Here is a 17,231-nt window from a genome sequence, read left to right as displayed (position 1 = left end):
ATTGCTTTATGTGGTCTCTGGTTGTCTTTTAGGTGTGAAACAAGAGAAAAGCTCTTTTCATGGGCTAAGCAGATACATGGCTTCTCCTTGTGCAAATTCTTAGATGCTGTAGAAGATTTCTTTGCTGAGTGAAACTCCACATTCTGAGCATTCAAAAGGGTTTTCCTCTTTGTGAGTTCTCTAATGCCATTGAAGACGGCTACTGTTATTCAATTTTGTTTTCACACTCTGAGCACTCAGATTGCTTCTTCCATGTCGGTTCTTAGGTCCTCTTCAAGATGGCAACTCAAACTGAATCTCTTTCCACACATTAAGCATTCAAGGGGTTTCTCTTCTGTATGGGTTGTCAGATGCTTCTGGAGGTTCCTACTCAACCTGAATCTCTTTCTACGCTCTGAGCATTCAAAAAGTTCTTCTCTGTGTGGGTTTTTTGATGCAGTTGAAGAGTGCCACTTCGACTGAATCTCTTTCCACACACTGAGCATTCAAAAGGTTTCTCCCCTGTGTGAGTTCTTTGATGCTGTTGAAGATGGCCACTCAACCTGAATCTCTTTCCACATACTGAGCATTCAAAGAGTTTCTCTGCTGTGTGGGTTCTCTGATGCTGTTGAAGATTGCCGCTCTTACTGAATTTCTTTCCACACTCTGAGCATTCAAAAGGTTTCTCTCCTGTGTGGGTTCTTTGGTGCACCTGAAGAGTGCCACTCTGACTGAATCTCTTTCCACACAACAAGCATTCAAAAGGTTTCTCCCCCGTATGGATTCTTTGGTGCTGCTGAAGAGCACCACTCCAGCTGAATTTCTTTCCACACTCTGAGCATTCAAAAGGTTTCTCTGTTGTGTGGGTTCTCTGGTGCTGTTGAAGATTCCGCCTCTCACCAAATCTCTTTCCACACACTGAACATTCAAAAGGTTTCTCCCCTGTGTGGGTTCTTTGATGCTGTTGAAGACTGCCACTCCTACTAAATTTCTTTCCACACTCTGAGCATTCAAAAGGTTTCTCCCCTGTATGGGTTCTTTGATGCAGTTGAAGAGTGACACTCTGACTGAATCTCTTTCCACACTCTGAGCATTCAAAAGGTTTCTCCCCTGTGTGGGTTCTTTGGTGTTGCTGAAGATTGCAACTCTGACTGAATTTCTTTCCACACTCTGAGCATTCAAAAGGTTTCTCCCCTGTATGGGTTCTCTGATGCTGCTGAAGTTTGCCACTCAACCTGAATCTCTTTCCACACTCTGAGCATTCAAAAGGTTTCTCCCCTGTGTGGGTTGTCAGATGCTGTTGAAGACTGCCACTCAACCTGAATCTCTTTCCACATACTGAGCATTCGAAAGGTTTCTCTCCTGTGTGAGTTCTCTGATGCCCTTGAAGATGGCCACTCAACCTGAATCTCTTTCCACATGCTGAGCATTCAAAAGGTTTCTCCCCTGTGTGAGTTCTTTGATGCTCTTGAAGATGGTAACTCCTACTGAATCTCTTTCCACACTCTGAGCATTCAAAAGGTTTCTCCCCTGTATGGGTTCTTTCATGAAGTTGAAGAGTGACACTCTGACTGAAACTCTTCCCACACACTTCACAATCAAAGGGTTTCTCCGCTCTGTGTATTTTTTGGTGCACAAGGAGCTGTGGCCTACTTCTGAAGTACTTTCCACATTGAAAGGATTTACTTGCCTTCATTATCCTGTTCTTTGGAACATGTACATTACGCTCTCTTCCATCTTGCTTCTTGATCATACAGCCACTTTTCTTTCTCTTAGGTCTGCCTAGATTCCTGACATTTTCTTTCAAGTCTGCATTTTTAACTCTATCTAACATTTGCTGATGGAGTTCAGCCTCCTCATTCCTCTGTCCATCCACTGCTGAAATAAAGAGAGAGGTCCTGTTAGCACTTGGGAGGGCTGGTAAGGTCCAAAGGCATCTCTGTGACTGCAATAGGAAAGGACTGATGGCCCTTTGACCTCGTCCAGGTTAACTGATCTTAACCACTCCTCCATCTTCCCCCAAAATGTCTAGTATTTAAGGATTCCTCACATCCTCAAAAGCCACAGCTGAGCTTTTGCTTTTGCTCAGGAGTTTCTGAGCCTCCAGATTTCAAGCCCCCAGAAGGCCTTCCTCTCTCCTTACCCAGTGGGCTGTATGATTGCACCAAACCAAATATTGCTCAGAAGTGAATCAGAAATCCCCCATGGCTATCCATTGCCTGTTCCCTTGACATAACCGTGAAGGATACTCACTTTCAGTCAGCTCATTTGGGAAGAAAATATGCTCTTGGGATCCTCTTGAGAAACTCTCCAGCCTTTCTTTGGATGCAAAGCTGTTGTCTGTCTCCACCAAAGTCTCTCTTATACTTTTGGCTTCTTTCACAGAGAGAGGGAGAGGGAGAGAGTGATCATTCTTCTTTGTGGAAAGAAATCCAAAAGTAAAAATTCTCTGGAAGGACTGATATTGAATTATGTCTTATTTTACAATCCTTAATAAATCTTATTTATACTTATATTTCAAAGGCACCTGCCTTACTTGTCTGCACTCTGCTTGTGAATCCACTGAACTGGGGGCCCAGGCTTCAGTTCTTGACAGGATCACTTCTAGATCATGGGCAGAGTGGATATTTGAAATCCTACCGGGGGGGGGGGGGGGGGAGGGTGATCACACAGAAATGAGGATCTAACACCTTCCAGAGTCTTTCTGAGGATCTCTCAATCCCTTTGCCTCAAGCCAGGACACCTCTGGCTAGAGTGATGGCCCCAACACTAGCTTCAGTTGCCCCAGGGCAAATACACACACACACAAACACATGTAGCTACCTTCTACTCAATCAGACCCCACCCCCTTGGTCCACTGAAGTCAATCTTGTCTACTAAGTCCAACAATGGCTGTCTTGGGTCTCAGGCAGAGAGGTCTTTCACATTACCACCAGCCTGATCCTTTTAACTGGAGGTGCTGCTGGGGATAGAACCAGGAACCTTCTGCATGCCAAGCAGATGCTCTGCCAGTGAAGCACAGCCCCTCCCCAAGTAGCGGGACAGGCCTCAAAATAGTGTATTGCTATTCAATATTTTGATTCATGTCTCATCACAACGGTAGCAATTCACACCTTTGGCACCTATGAAAAATCCTTACCCAGAAAGGCCACATTCCCATAGTTTTCCAGCATGACCTTCCGGTATAGAGCTCTTTGTCCCAGATCCAGCAGGGCCCACTCTGCCTCAGTGAAATAGACAGACACATCCTCAAAGGAAAAGGGACACTGAAAGAAAAAGCAGATTCCATTTCCAAAGTTCATGCCAGGCAGAGATCACAAACCCTGGAAGGGAGTAGTCTGGGAAGGTACAGGGTGTGGGGCTTGGGGTGGGTGAAGGGAATGGCATCGAGAGGATCTCTCACTCAGACACCTTGTAGCAACTACGGGAGCAAAAGCGCCCCTGGGAAAGGAGGAGAGATTCAAGCTGCCCCCTGCTCATCTCTCCTACCTGGACTGGAGGTACAACAGCCATTTCCGCACTTCTGAAAAGATGGCACAACAGCATCTCTTCACTGCCTGTTACTGAGAGAAAGGAGGAAGGAAAGGTGTCTGCTTCTTTGTTCCCTGATCACACACCCTGCCCTGTGTACACCCCACAAATGTTCATGTTTTCTACTAAATTCCGGGAAAGGCAGAGACTTCTGTGAGACTGGAGTCTGGCCTGGGAAGAGGGGAAGATGGGTCTGGGACATGTCACTGTTACACTTGAGCACATCTGGAGACCCAAGGTAATCAGAATGAGTTTTCAGGGTGTCTCTTGGTGTGCTAACATCACAACCAGGCTTTCAGCCAGACACAACATCAACATGACACCACATCTCCGCCAAGCCCCTCCCCAAAGCTCCCTGTCACCTCCCACCCCTACCCACAGCAGCCCTAGAGGCCCTTATGAGGATGGGCACAGGAGCCAGATTTCTCCATTATTATTGGGCCCTGGTTTCTGGAGCTTTGCGGCCCAGCAGCAGCAGGAGGAGGAGGCTATTCACCAGGCTGAGCAGCTCTGCTGAGGTTTGTCTTCCTTTTCTCCTTTGAGCCACCTTGAGTTCTTCTTATGGAAGACAGATGAGACATGACTATTTAACTTGGGAAGAATTGCCCTCCGTGAATTCCTCCAATTGCCTTTTAGAGGCATCACAGCGAGTGGACATGGACTGCTGCAAATTAACTGTGTTGTGTGAAGAAGTATTTCTTTTCCTGACCTGAACTCTCTACCCATCAAACTCACAGTGTACCCCAATCACAACCAGGCATGCTGAGTCCTTACCACAGGAGAGGGCATCTTGGGCACGCCCTAGGGCCTGTGTCCTCTGCTCTTGCTCCAAGGAAGCTCCTTCTGCCTCAGGGAATGCAGCTCCAGTCTTCAAGGATGATCCCAGCATCTGAAACAGCAGTTAGAGAGAGATGGAATGGGAAAGAGGCCAAGGCATGGCTCCTGCCCCCTCCCAGCCTCTCCACCCTTCCATCAGCAGCCCTGGAGAGTTATCTGGAGGGATAAGAAAATCTCTAGTAGAAGAGACTGCTTAATGAGGGCATTAAATCTCCCATTTGGACGATTAACACTTGGACAAATGTCTGACAGGAAACCTTTAGGATGAAGCCAGATATTGTTGCCTGAATTGGACGTATCTTGAGGGAATCCCCTCACCTGCTCTGCCTGCCTCTTCTCCTCTGCCTGACTCATGAGGAAACCTTCGGCCAGGGCCACCGCCTGGGAGCTGGTCTCTGGCCCACAGCCTCTGACCCAGCTCTGCATTTCCTGGGGTAGGAGAGCCAGGAACTGCTCCAGGATCACCCGGTCCAGAATCTGCTTCTTGGTGCACCTCTCCAGCTTCAGCCAGTGGCTACAAAGTCCATGGAGCTGGCTGCAAACCTCTCGGGGCCCACTGGCGTCATGATAGCAGAACTGCCGGAAGCGTCGGCAATGTGTGTCTGAGATTGCCATGAGCTGATAATGGATATTTGGCACTGGGCTTTTGCAGACTTCAACACCACTCCCAGCTTGGGTGGGGTGGGGGCCTCTCCTTGCTGTCTTGTGAGTTCCTGGTCCTTCTGGGTTCTGCCCCTCCATCTCTTTCCCTTTCTCTTAGGTCACCTCTGACCTAAAGATGCCTTCAGTCACTTGGCTATGGAGAGACTTCTCTCTGGGGGAAAGGAGAGACACAGACAGTCACATGGAAAATAAAAGAGAATGGAGATACACCACTGAACATCACAACCCTTCATATACTCAGGACACATGAAAATTGCCCTGGTGGAGCAGAACAAAAGGGCTTCTTGTGGTTGGTAGACCAAGTTTAATATCATTTTCCTATATTCTAAACCAAGTTATTTTAGACATGCCTCTATGGTACCTTGGGAAAGTTATCTGTCTCTTTTTGACTCTTTAAGGATGTTAACAAGTTTAGCCTATCCTTACAGTGGCTCAGTCTGTCCTAGAGGCTAATTCTTGTGCATTGTGTGCATCTCTTCAACAGGCCTACAGTGTTAAACAAGAGCTCTAACCCTAACCCAGCAGAGAAGAAGGATATGCCCGATTGGAAGAGAAAGAAAGATGAAACAAGATTTGGCTCAAGAATGTTGAGATGCAGAAATGCCCCCCCTGGGCATCTGATGAGGGGCACTGGAGCTGCTACTCTGTGGGGATTCCTCCTCTGGCTTCCTCCACCCATGCTCAGTTCTGCCAGGATATTGGTCACTGAAGCAAATAGAAACAAGACACCGGAAGGCTCCAGGGCTTCCTCCTTCCAAGGAGAACCAACCTTGGAAGAAGCAGGGCAAGGTCACAAGTTTTCTCCTGGCTCCATATTTGAACTCTCCCTCACAGAAGGACCGTTTTCAAGAGTCCAGCCACTTTTGGCAAGAAGACTAAGCCCAGTCCTTGAACAACTTTGGATGGCGACTAAGTGTGCCAAGAGATGTGCCCACCCGAGTGCTGCTGGGCTGAAGGCACAAGGTTACCTGGGAATTTGGGGCTGGAGCCCGGGCAGGCGGGCAGATGAACATATATGAACCTATGAAGCTGCCTTATACTGAATCAGACCCCCCTTGGTCCATCAAAGTCAGTATTGCCTTCTCGGACTGGCAGCGGCTCTCCAGGGTCTCCAGCTGAGGTTTTTAAGCCTACTTGCCTGGACCCTTTTTAGGTGGAGATGCCAGGGATTGAACCTGAGACCTTCTGCTTATCAAGCAGATGCTCTACCACTTAGCCGCAGTCCCTCCCCATATTTGGAGGTTCCAGTGACTGATTAAAACCCTCTGTTCTCAGGTGCACCTGAGAAGGGAGTTTTTTTAAAAAAAAATCTCATCTGGCCCTTTGAAACTAGAGCGAGTGGGTGGCAGGCAGAGCTCTGTGGTTGAAGGCTCCAGGTGAACATATCTCTGTTATGGAAAATGAGTGAGAGAAGCTGTCAGGAGTTTTAATACAAGAGAAGGGAATCTGCCTCCCCACCCCAGCTCCGTAGGGTCACCTGGGAGTCTTCCCAACAATGCAAGGAAGTGTGCAGGTTACACAGCAGCGGTGCATGAGTCACTTTCCTGCAGCTTCTTCCCACAATGTCACTTGTGCATGTTCAAAGGCTCCGCTCTGTGACAGCAGGGCCCATGGCCCCCCAAGTCCTTCCCATGAGATCCTCACCCTTTGCAATGAAAAACAGCTCCCACTTTGCTTGAAAGAACAGCAAGGGTAAAGATCCCCTGGGTTTCTCTCTCTCTCTCTCAGAAGATGATGATATTGGATTTATACCCCACCCTACATTCCGAACCTCAGATTGGGGGATTGCTTGGCATTTGGGCCCCCATTCAGCATGATTGTGTCATCACATCTGATCCCATCTGGGCCTCCTGATCACCAAAAGTGAGCTTGGTAGTCTTGCTGGCACCCACCCCCCTTCGTAAGGCCTGAAGCCACGCATCCTGCAACTGCGCCCTGGAGGAGGGGGGCTGTACCTCCCCCGCCTGGCAAAAGGATGCTGTTCCCCCCAACCCCCACCCCCCAGTGCAGGAAGTAGAACTTGGCGTGGCCTTAGGGCTGCCTCTGCCAAGTGAGCTGTGGCGTGATGGGCAGGGATGGTGTGGCTGGAACGGCGTGTTGTCTCCCTGCGGGGGGGGGGCACTCCAGGGCCCACGTGCCGCTTCTTCCTCTTGCCCTAGGGCCTAAGGGGGCGTGGCCACCCCGCATGCTCCGCCCCTCTGGGCGCCAGGGGTGTCCTTGCGGGCATCGCTCTTCCCTCCGCCCTGCTGGGCAGCCCCACCCCCGGCGCGCCCCTCCTCACTCCTCCAGCCGCGAAGGGCCTCTCCTCTTGCTTCGGGTGCAGACCTCTCCTCGCAGCTGCAGCCACGGCCGGGGGGGGGGGGGGCTGCAGGGCTGAGCGCGCAGCCGGGACTTCAGCAAGAGCCGCCCCCCCCGGGCTCCTCCTCCCGGCCTCGCGGGACAGACAAAGGTGGAGCTTCCGAGCCTGAGCCTTCCCGGCCCTGCAAGACATGCCCCAGCGCCCCTCCCGCTCTCCCGGCATCTCCCCCGCCCGCCCACCGCCCTGATGCTTCCTCCCGGCTGGACACACACACCCCTTTCCCAGAAGGCAGGAGGACACCGAAACGCCCGGGAAGAATTCCCCAGCCGGGAATTGGCAGCCCTGGCGAGAAGGGCCCCCCTCTCCGACCCCCTCAGCCTCCCCCAGATGAGCTGCTTCTCTAATGGGCATCCGGACAGGATAGTCGGGGAAAAGTAGAAATGTTTTCTTCTTTAAAACTGAGTGACATTCTTGCCCCACCTTGGAACCCACAAACGGAGGTTCCAGAAGCACTCCCAGGTTCCGGTGGGTCCCCTCTCCCTGCCAAGGGTCCAGAAGGCGGGTAAGGCCACTTCCCCAGAGATGTGACATGGCAGAGGTGGCAGCCAGAGCCTCCAGTCCAAGCTCCAGCTTCCCACAAGCCCCAACCCACAGCTCTGCCTGTCTGGTCATCTCTGGCACACCTGCAGCCTGCTTGAGTAGGGCTGGCTGGGAAACACCTGGAGATTGGGGGGTGGAGCCCTGGGCACAGGGAGGATGGGGGGGGTTAGAGTCCACCCTCCAAAGGGTTCATTTCCTCCTCCAGGGGATTTGCTCTCTGTCTAGTCTGGTCTGGAGTCCCTTCAGGCTCAAGGGAGGAAGAAACACAAGCAAGAAGAAAACCTCACAGGCTGCACCGTCCAAATGCAAAATGGATCATGCCACAGCTGAGCCTACAAAAAGGCTGAAGTTTTTCTGCCCCCCCCCCACTACTCGGTCTCAGGGAGGGGGCTGCTTTGACTACTGCTCCAGATCCAGTGGCCGGGACCCTTTCAAGAGAAGAGGCCCCCATGCCTCTTGTGGGGGGGGGCAGAGAGTCTCCGGCGGAATGGGTTGGGGCCTAGCAGCTCTGCCCGTGGCCTCAGCAAGCTGCTGCAGACGTCCCCAGAGGTCTCCCAGCCCACTGCACCAGCCAGAGGGCTCTCACTCCACACGGCACGCCCAGGCCACCACCCTCTCCATCTATCCCCCCCCCTTGTCTAGCCTCCCCCCATATGGTGCTAAGCCCTGGCCCTGTGGGAAGGAAGAGAAGCGAGGCTGGGGCCCAGCCAGCTGCAGAATTGGACTGAGAACCCCCCCAACACACACACACACACACCAGCTGGGTGGCAGGATGGGGAATGAGAGGGGTGCGCTCATCTTTTGGGGGGATAGCTGTTTGATGGGCAGAGTGGCGCAGGCCAGCAGAAGCCCTGTACCTCTGGGGCTGCCCTCCAAGGAGGCTTTGGACCCACAGGCCCAGAGGATGAGGCATCCCCCCCCCCCGCCCCTGGATGAAGAGCCCACCAGGCTTCCTGCTCCAGAAAGGCATCCCTCCTCCTCCTCGGCCCTCTCCTCAGTGCTTGAGAGCCGCTCTCCCCAGCTGGGGCAACCACCAGGGTCCCTCGCTGCTGTGGGGAGGGAGGCACAGGGGCTGTAACACCACAATGGATGAGGACTGCCACTTTGTACTTACACGGCTGAGCAACATCTATGGATTACGGAGAATTGGAGCCATCAGAGGAAGAAAGAAAGGTCTGCTGATTGAAGGAAGTTGTGATCCCGCCTATATCAAAAATTTCAGAGCAGCACCATGAATGTTGTTTTAATTAGATCTTATTGTTTTGAATTGTAACCTAAATGTTGTTCTAGATGATTGTTAGCGGCCCTGGGCAGGATAGAAAACTAACTAAATAAATACTAGCTACTGTGGGCGTCCACTGCACAGGGCTGGATCTAGGGGGGCAGAGCAGGCACTAGCCCCAGGCGCTAGTGGAGGGGGTGCCAAATTGGGCACACACACACCCCGGAAGGCAGAACTGGGGAGCACAATTGGCTGCTTTTGCTGTCTCTCTTCAACACCTCTCTGCCAGGGTGCTTAAATGGGGAGAGGGAGGCAGAACACCCCAAGGCAGGAGGCAGCAACGGCAGACCCCTGGCTTCCCTTCCCATTTAAATATCCTGCCCAGGTGTTTAGATGGGGGGGGGGATTGGCTGCCTCTGCCATCTCCCCACCCTGCCCCATTTAAACACCCTGCCGGGGTGTTTAGATGAGGGGAGGGAGGCAGAAGACCTGCCGCCCTTTTTTTGAGTGGGGGCACCATTTGTTCATTTTGCCCCCACTCAAAAACAGGGTCTCACTCAGAGTAACTGAGTGAGACCCTGTCGTTACCTTCCATCCGTCTTTTCACAAGAATGGAGGAAACTAACAACATCCTCTTCTTAGAGGTAGAGCCTGTTGCGGAAAAACTCTTAAGTTGGCCCCTTTGTGAAAGCAACCCTTAAAATTTGCAGCCTATTCATACATTGTTGGAAGCACTTAAAATCACTTGTTGCCTAAGTAAAGTAAGTAAATTTATTTTTATATCCCGCCCTCCCCCGCCAGAGGCAGGCTCAGGGCGGCTCACAGACATGGAATACCATTATTTAAATAAAATACAATCAAGACAAGGCAAATTAAAATACAATTCGGTTACATAAGTTAATTAAAATAGATAAAACAACTATTATGAATTAAAATTGAGTTAAGGTGCTATAGTTCACAAGCCTACAAGCTTGTAGAAAGCTGGCAGAAGAGAATCTAGGTCAGGCAGAGGGTTTATCTGAGAAGAATCTCAGATGAGAAAAAAGCAAATGGACTAGAATGATGTTTTGCTTAACTGAAGATGAGAAACTGCAGATAGTGAGAGATCTCATCAGACATTAGCTGAGCCTAGCCTGAGATCTAAGGAAGATGGACATTAGCCAACATGGGGGTCCATCTGCACTAGCAGATGGTGAGGAAAATGTCAAAGTGACATTAGTAAGCAAGATATTTATCAGATATAAGCATGCGAAAAGAGAGGGGTCTCATAAGAACATAAGAGAAGCCATGTTGGATCAGGCCAACGGCCCATCCAACATTCTGTGTCACAGTGGACAAAAAACCCCAAAAACCCAAGAGCCATCAGGAGGTTCACAAGTGGGGCTAGAAGCCCTTCCACTTTGCCCCCCCCCCAAGCACCAAGAATACAGAGCATCACTGTCCCAGAGAGTTCCAACAATACGCTGTGCCTAAAAGCCACTGATGGACCTCAGCTCCATATGTTTATCCAATCCCCTCTTGAAACTGGCTATGCTTGTAGCCGCCACCACCTCCTGTGGCAGTGACTTCCACGTGTTAATCACCTTTTGGATGAAGTACTTCCTCCTATCCGTTCTAACCTGACTGCTCAGCAATTTCATCGAATGCCCACAAGTTCTTGTATTGTGAGAAAGGGAGAAAAGGACTACTTTCTCCATCCCATGCATAATCTTGTAAATCTCTATCATGTCACCCCGCAGTCGACATTTTTCCAAGCTAAAGAGCCCCAAGCGTTTCAACCTTTCTTCATAGAGAAAGTGTTCCAAACCTTTAATCATTCTAGTTGCCCTTTTCTGGACTTTTTCCAATGCTATAATATCCTTTTTGAGGTGCGGTGACCAGAATTGTACACAGTATTCCAAATAAGACCGCACCATCAGATTTATACCATCGATATATAACATCGATTTATGAGAAAAAAAGAGTTCTCATAAGACAGAAGCTATATAAGCCCTGGGTTGGTTTTTCCCATCTCCTTGCTTTCTCCTTAGAGAGCCAACAAGGCTGCTCAGGGGAGGTCAGCCATTTTGGTTAATGATCTTTAGCAAGCATGGGTTGATAGAACTTAGAGAAATGTTGAGAGCTTAGAAACTTCGCTTCTGACATGCTTAAGCAATCTTAGAATCTAGCAGGTATAAAACTGAATAAGACTTTCTAAGAAAAATAGAATGTGTGAGCCTTGTTATTAAAACTGGAAATTGTTTTTAAGTATAAGAGTGTGAAACACTGGAAAGTGTTTTGCTTCTTGTACAAGTAGCCTGAATACACTGTCTTTAGAGACTGATGAAGTCTTATCAGTTGTGTATGGAACAGTGACTTTGTGTCTCATGTAATAGACACTGGAAGAAAGTTTTGTTTTGAGAATCAGTGGAAAGAGAAAGTGTCTGTGTAATTATAAGAGAGTATAAAAAGCAATTCCCCGACAAGCCTTTTGTTGCACAGTGTTATGTCTCCTCTGTTCCCAAACCAGAGACATGCATTCCAATATGCCATTCTAATATTCACTGTATTACATCATTCCTTGCATCTGCTTTCTCACCAAGGAGGACTATATATTCTCTTTATTTTAGTGTATTTCTTATTCAGAATAGGTTATAATACTTTAATGCAGGGGTGGCCAACGGTAGCTCTCCAGATGTTTTTTGCCTACAACTCCCATCAGCCCCAGCCACTGGCCTCAGGACTGTGGCCAGAATTTTTTTTGGGGGGGCACAATGGGTGCGAATTTTGTTTAATTAACAGATGTCGTTATTTATTATATGTATATCCTGCCCTCCCCTATTGGGCTCAGGGCGGCTAACAACAGTTAAAATACATAATGTTAGAACAGAATACAATACAATCATTAAAAATAATTTCATACACATATAATACATTTACAGCAACAATCCTGAAATCCAAGATGGCGCCAGCATTATTAGTTCGTATTTAGCGCTGCATACAAACAGACCCCAACCTCAGCTGCTTCCCACGGCCTCTGCATCAGCATCTGACTGCCCAGTTTGGTGCAGAGGAGGCAGGCAGAGGTCACATGACACCAGCGACAAACTCCTCCCATGCCACCCTGGTGCAGGTACAGTGAGGTGCTGGGGTGAGCCATTCTTCCCTGCCAGCCTGCCTCCTCTGCACTGAGCTGGGTTCAGAGGCCACAGGAGCTGGCTTTGGTTGGGCCAAGAGATGGCACAGCTCATGCAGGCTAGGGAGCGGAGAGGGGACTGGGAGGCAGGCGGCAGTGCCCTCTAATGCCCTGCAGTGGCTCCTTTCCCCTGTTATGAGCTTCTTCACACCCTTGTTTTGAGACAGCCTACGGAAGCCAGGTCACTCGTCCTATGGCTACCAGATGCCAGGGACTTCCTTGGGGCATGATATACACCCTAAACAACTGGGCTTGAGAACTGCTAGGAGACTTGATCTTCTTCATGCGTGAGCTTCCAATAATCATATGACTAATATTTATCTGTATTTTTTTATCTTGCTGAAAGAATAGGGTTGTGTCTTTTTTCAATAAACACCATTACTTTGATGAAAGCTTCTGTCTGGTTTGATGGTGCAAGGTTGAACAGCACTCACTCATAAATATTGTGCTACTATAGGTAATGGTTAACTGAATTTGTGAATCACCCAGTCCTTGTGTACACAGATCTTATGTGTGTAGATCCTTTTGAAGTCCCTGATACTACCTGGCCAGTTAGTATAACAATATCAGTGGTTCAGACCTTTAGTTAGGATGCAAGATAATTACCTTGTTACGTCATCTGTGTCTGAGGCACTACGGTAGGCAGACTCCACCTCCTCAGATGTTGCTGAGGGCCATGATGGGAGATGGAAGAGAGGCTGGTTGGGGGGTGGAGCATCCTGTACCAGCCTCAGATGCAGCAGCCCCCACTGGGGCTGGGGATGCTTCAGAGGGAGCCACTGCTGGGCCCCTGGTTTTATTCTGTAAGTATTGAGTTTGTTAGCTGCTTTGGTAGCCCTTCTGAAGGCAGAAAGACGGGTATAACTCTTGCAGAATAAATAAAATACATTAAAATGACACAAAAATATGCAAAACCAAAATTTAAAATTACAAGTTGAGAACAGTCAAGGCCAGTCTCTCGTCAGATCTTGGAAGCAAAGCAGAGTTGACTCTGGCAAGTCCTTGGGTGGGAGACCTCCTTGAAATGCCTGCAGTAGGAAGGCTGGGCAGGCTCGATTCAGCCCCCTCCCTGAATATCCTCCAGGCCCCCGAGTTCTCAATGACTTCCAGGTGCATGCGCACATGCACTCGCATGCTCATAAAAATACAAAATACAGGGGAGAAAAGAACATACAAGAAGCCATACTGGATAAGGCCAAGGGCCTATCCAGTCCAACACTCTTACACAGTGGCCTTTAAAACCAGCTGCCATCAGGAGGTCCACCAGGAGGACAAGAACTCCAGAAGCCCCACACACACACTGTTGCTCCCCCAAGCACCAAGAATACAGAGCACCACCGCCGCACCACTTTAATCAAATGCAGTCCTAAATAATGGCACTTCATATTTCTAGGGTGCAGTCTACTGATCTTGATGGTACCTTTGATTTTATTGTGGATTCCAGTAAAAATTAAAGATATCTATCTGTAGCAATACATGCCTTGTATCCATGTTTTTGCTCCATGTTAACATCACAGAATGCAGGAGCCAAGGTACTTTCTGTGGACACTGATGAACTGCGGGAATGTAGTGAATTAATGTCTGTGGAGTCCACATCAAAACCATGAATCTGCTTCTCAGGTCCAATTTTTTATTGCAATGAAGCACAATTATAGTGCTGCATGTGCTCCTAGTATGATTATTATAGTTCAATTTCTGAACCTGGCTTTAACATGTAATTTGATGTTGGATTTGGGGGACTTCCTGAGAGGGGAAAGCAGAGGATCCAGCATTTACTTTTTCCCTGAGGGTTTATAGGATGCTTTAAAAGACTTTGTTTAGATTCTACTCAGACATCCCTTTTTAAAAAAAGTTCTTTTAAAAGAGGTTTACTAGAGTCAAACTTAAAGAATACTTTTTACTGTTTACAACCGAAGAGCCATGTCCTCCTCCTCCTCCAAAACGAGGGGGGCTTCTGGGAAGTAAAGAAGAGAAAGCACACACAAGCAGGCGCCCAAAGGGCTCCCTCCCTCCCTGCAGAGTCTGCCCAGGGAGGAGAGGGGGGCCGGTGGCACCACTGACCGTGGCCGGAGCGGCTGCGCAGACACAGAGAAGGCCGCCCGGCAGCGGGAGGGGGCGGCCAGGATGACCCCGCCTTCAGGGCGCCGGTTTCAAAGGCTGCTCGCCATGACTTCCGCTTCCGTCGCTCCCGCGGCAGCGCTTCCGGGGCGGGGCTTCGCCGCCTTCCTCCAGGGGCGCTTCCATGAGGCGGCGCTTCTCCCGCCGCGCTGTGACGTCAGGCGAGGGGCGGGGCTCGGGGCGGATATCCGGCGTGGGCTGCGGGAGCGATGCGGCTGTCGGCCGCGGCCTGGATCTCCCACGGGCGGGTGCGGCGGAACCTCGGCCAGGGGCCCAAGTCCAGGCTCGACCTCCTGCGCAACCTCGTCACCGCGCTCGTGCGCTACGAGCGCATCGAGACCACCTACGCCCGCGTGGACGAGATGCGCCTCTACGCCGAGAGGGTCAGGCCGGGAGGGGGGCGGTGGGCGGGCGGCGCTGCCTCTGCTGGGCCAGGCCTCCCTTCCCTTCCCTTCCGTGCAGCCTCTACGCCGAGAGGGTCCCGAGGGGGCGGGCGGGGCAGCCTCTGCGGTTCCCCTTGAGGGGGCTCCCCTTCCTCTCCTCCCCAGAGACTGGGCCCTCTCTGACGCCCCCTCCCTTCCCTTCCCTTCCGTGCAGCCTCTACGCCGAGAGGGTCCCGAGGGGGCGGGCGGGGCTGCCTCTGCGGCTCCCCTTGAGGGGGCTCCCCTTCCTCTCCTCCCCAGAGACTGGGCCCTCTCTGACGCCCCCTTCCCTTCCCTTCCGTGCAGCTGATCGACTATGCCAAACGGGGGGACTCCGATCCCAGAGCCATGCGTGTGGCTGACTTCTGGCTGACGGTGAGTCCAGGTCAGGGGCCAAAAGGCTGGGCAGGGAGCCAGGCAGACTGCTCACCATTGAGGGTTTGGGGGGCGGGCGGAATGAAGAGGTTTTGCCTCTGGGTAAGCAGGTGTGAAGGAGGAGCTTACAAGCAAATGGACAGCATTTTTCCTTTTATGTTTTCAGGAGAAAGATCTCATCCACAAACTTTTCAAAGTGCTAGCTCCACGCTACCAGTCATATTCAAGAAACTACACTCGAATGTTGCAGATTCCCAATCGTGATTATGTAGATCGAGCCAAAATGGCAGTAATTGAATACAAGGGGAACCCTTTGCCACCGCTGCCCATTCCGCGTAGAGACAGTGAAAAGACCCTGGTGAACCAGCTCCTGAAAGGTTATAGGGACGACCTGCTCCGGGCGAAGGAAGCCCCCTTTGTAGAGAGACCGCTAGGCACAGCAGTGTAGAGATGCATCCACACTCCTTGTGAGGGAAACAGAACTGCCCACTGCAGCAGAGGCTCAGCCTGCCATGCGGTCTGTTGGCTGCCCTTGTAGTTGGACCAATCCCAGCCCACCCCAGTGTCTCCTGGAGGCCTGTTCCTTTGCTTTGTGAGCTGTGCCAGTCAGCAGGGGCTATCCACATTTCTGTGTGGGCAGTGCTTGACATGTGGAAACTTAGAAGAAAAGTCCCATTTGGTCATCTGTCAATAAATGTAGCCATGGTGCAAATGCGTTATTGTCCACTCGTCTTTCTTAGGCCAGAATGCCACATAACATCAGATTACTTAGTCAAGAAGTTACTGTCAACTCAAATGGGTTATGAATATAAGATGACTTGCATAAAAAAGAGACATCTTTACATGGAAACAGATGGTCATGAGTTTAAGATACTCTCTCCCCACAAAAAGATGAGGGGGCAAGCCAGCCAAAGGCACCCTCTGATCCACCTCTGTCTTCCCAGCCCTCTCCCACCACGACTCTGTGCCTCTCTCTCAGCCAGAGAACACCAATCAGCATGAGACGTTAGTTCCCCCACAACCCTCTGTATGTTCCGGCTGGGCCAGGAAGCAGGAAGAAAGTCCAAAGGCTGCCTCCCACCCCCTCTCCATGCGGTGGAGAAACTGGCCTTTCTGTCCTGTGGTTTTTGGCTGAGCATAAATACACCTAGAACTTGGCACTTACCCTTGTTAAATTCCATCTAGTTTACATCTCCCCACTTTTCCAGCATGTTCAGATCTCATTGAATTCTATATCTTCTGGTGTGTTTGCTGTTCCTCCCAATTTGGTGCCATCCCTCCACACCGTCATCCTGCTCATTGATAAAAATATTGAATAGTACTGGGCCCAGAACCAAGCCCTGTGGCACCCTACTGGACACCTCCCATTCAGATGAAATGCCGTTGACAACTACTTATCGAGGGCATCACACCTGTGGGCACCATGGCACCTGCTGGTGGGCTTCCTGGTGGCCTGTTGGCCAGGTGTGGGTTTCCTCAGCCTCGGGAGCAGGAGAGTCCAGGAACAACCTACTTCATAGTCCAAGCACACTTGGCTTGCAGTACCCTATGGCAGCCACCTTGTGGTGATGCGCAGGCCCTGTTCTCAGCATTCTGAAAGTACCTGCAGGCTCAGCAAGACCCCTCAAGCAGTGCAGTGCAGAATGGAAGCCACAGCTGCAACTGGGAGGTGGTGTGGAAGGGGCAACAACAGCTTGAACAACACACACAGCAGTTGTGGCATTTTGACGGACACGGGCATCTTCACTTCAGATTTTAGACTTTTTAAAACCAATTTTTCTAAAATGGAGACTTCTTAGTTCTTAGCTTCTATAGCAGATGCAAACTGTGTGTGTGCAGGGCTTTTTTTGAGCAGGAACACAGTTCCGGCTGGCTTGGTGTCAAGGGGTGTGGCCTAATATGCAAATGAGCATTCACTGCGCTTTTTTAACACATGCACACACACGTGTGTATATATATAGTGTGTGTATGTGTATATATATATGTATATATATATATACACACACACAT

At 50.3% G+C, this 17,231-nt stretch overlaps 3 protein-coding genes across 3 annotated transcripts; 1 reads left to right on the top strand and 2 right to left on the bottom strand.

Annotated features, from left to right (window-relative positions):
- Positions 1 to 370: 370 nt before the first annotated feature.
- LOC132587689 (zinc finger protein 436-like) lies at positions 371 to 3,504 on the bottom strand. The gene is made up of 4 exons (XM_060260006.1): positions 3,469 to 3,504; positions 3,119 to 3,245; positions 2,233 to 2,355; positions 371 to 1,854 (listed from the first exon to the last, which is right to left on the bottom strand). The coding sequence occupies exons 1-4, from the start codon at positions 3,490 to 3,492 to the stop codon at positions 371 to 373; spliced, it is 1,758 nt and encodes a 585-aa protein (XP_060115989.1). The 5' UTR covers positions 3,493 to 3,504.
- A 724-nt stretch (positions 3,505 to 4,228) lies between these two features.
- On the bottom strand, positions 4,229 to 5,104 carry LOC132587688 (zinc finger and SCAN domain-containing protein 21-like). The gene is made up of 2 exons (XM_060260005.1): positions 4,666 to 5,104; positions 4,229 to 4,399 (listed from the first exon to the last, which is right to left on the bottom strand). The coding sequence occupies exons 1-2, from the start codon at positions 5,086 to 5,088 to the stop codon at positions 4,229 to 4,231; spliced, it is 594 nt and encodes a 197-aa protein (XP_060115988.1). The 5' UTR covers positions 5,089 to 5,104.
- A 9,419-nt stretch (positions 5,105 to 14,523) lies between these two features.
- On the top strand, positions 14,524 to 15,933 carry MRPL17 (mitochondrial ribosomal protein L17). Its single transcript, XM_060259877.1, has 3 exons — positions 14,524 to 14,807; positions 15,153 to 15,221; positions 15,388 to 15,933. Exons 1-3 carry the CDS (start codon positions 14,634 to 14,636, stop codon positions 15,667 to 15,669), a joined length of 525 nt encoding a protein of 174 aa, XP_060115860.1. The 5' UTR covers positions 14,524 to 14,633; the 3' UTR covers positions 15,670 to 15,933.
- The last annotated feature ends 1,298 nt before the right edge of the window (positions 15,934 to 17,231 follow it).

This window comes from Heteronotia binoei, chromosome 19 (genome assembly GCF_032191835.1).
Source record: "Heteronotia binoei isolate CCM8104 ecotype False Entrance Well chromosome 19, APGP_CSIRO_Hbin_v1, whole genome shotgun sequence".
NCBI classification, from domain to species: Eukaryota; Metazoa; Chordata; class Lepidosauria; order Squamata; family Gekkonidae; genus Heteronotia; species Heteronotia binoei.
This window is presented reverse-complemented; position numbering and strand designations above follow the sequence as displayed.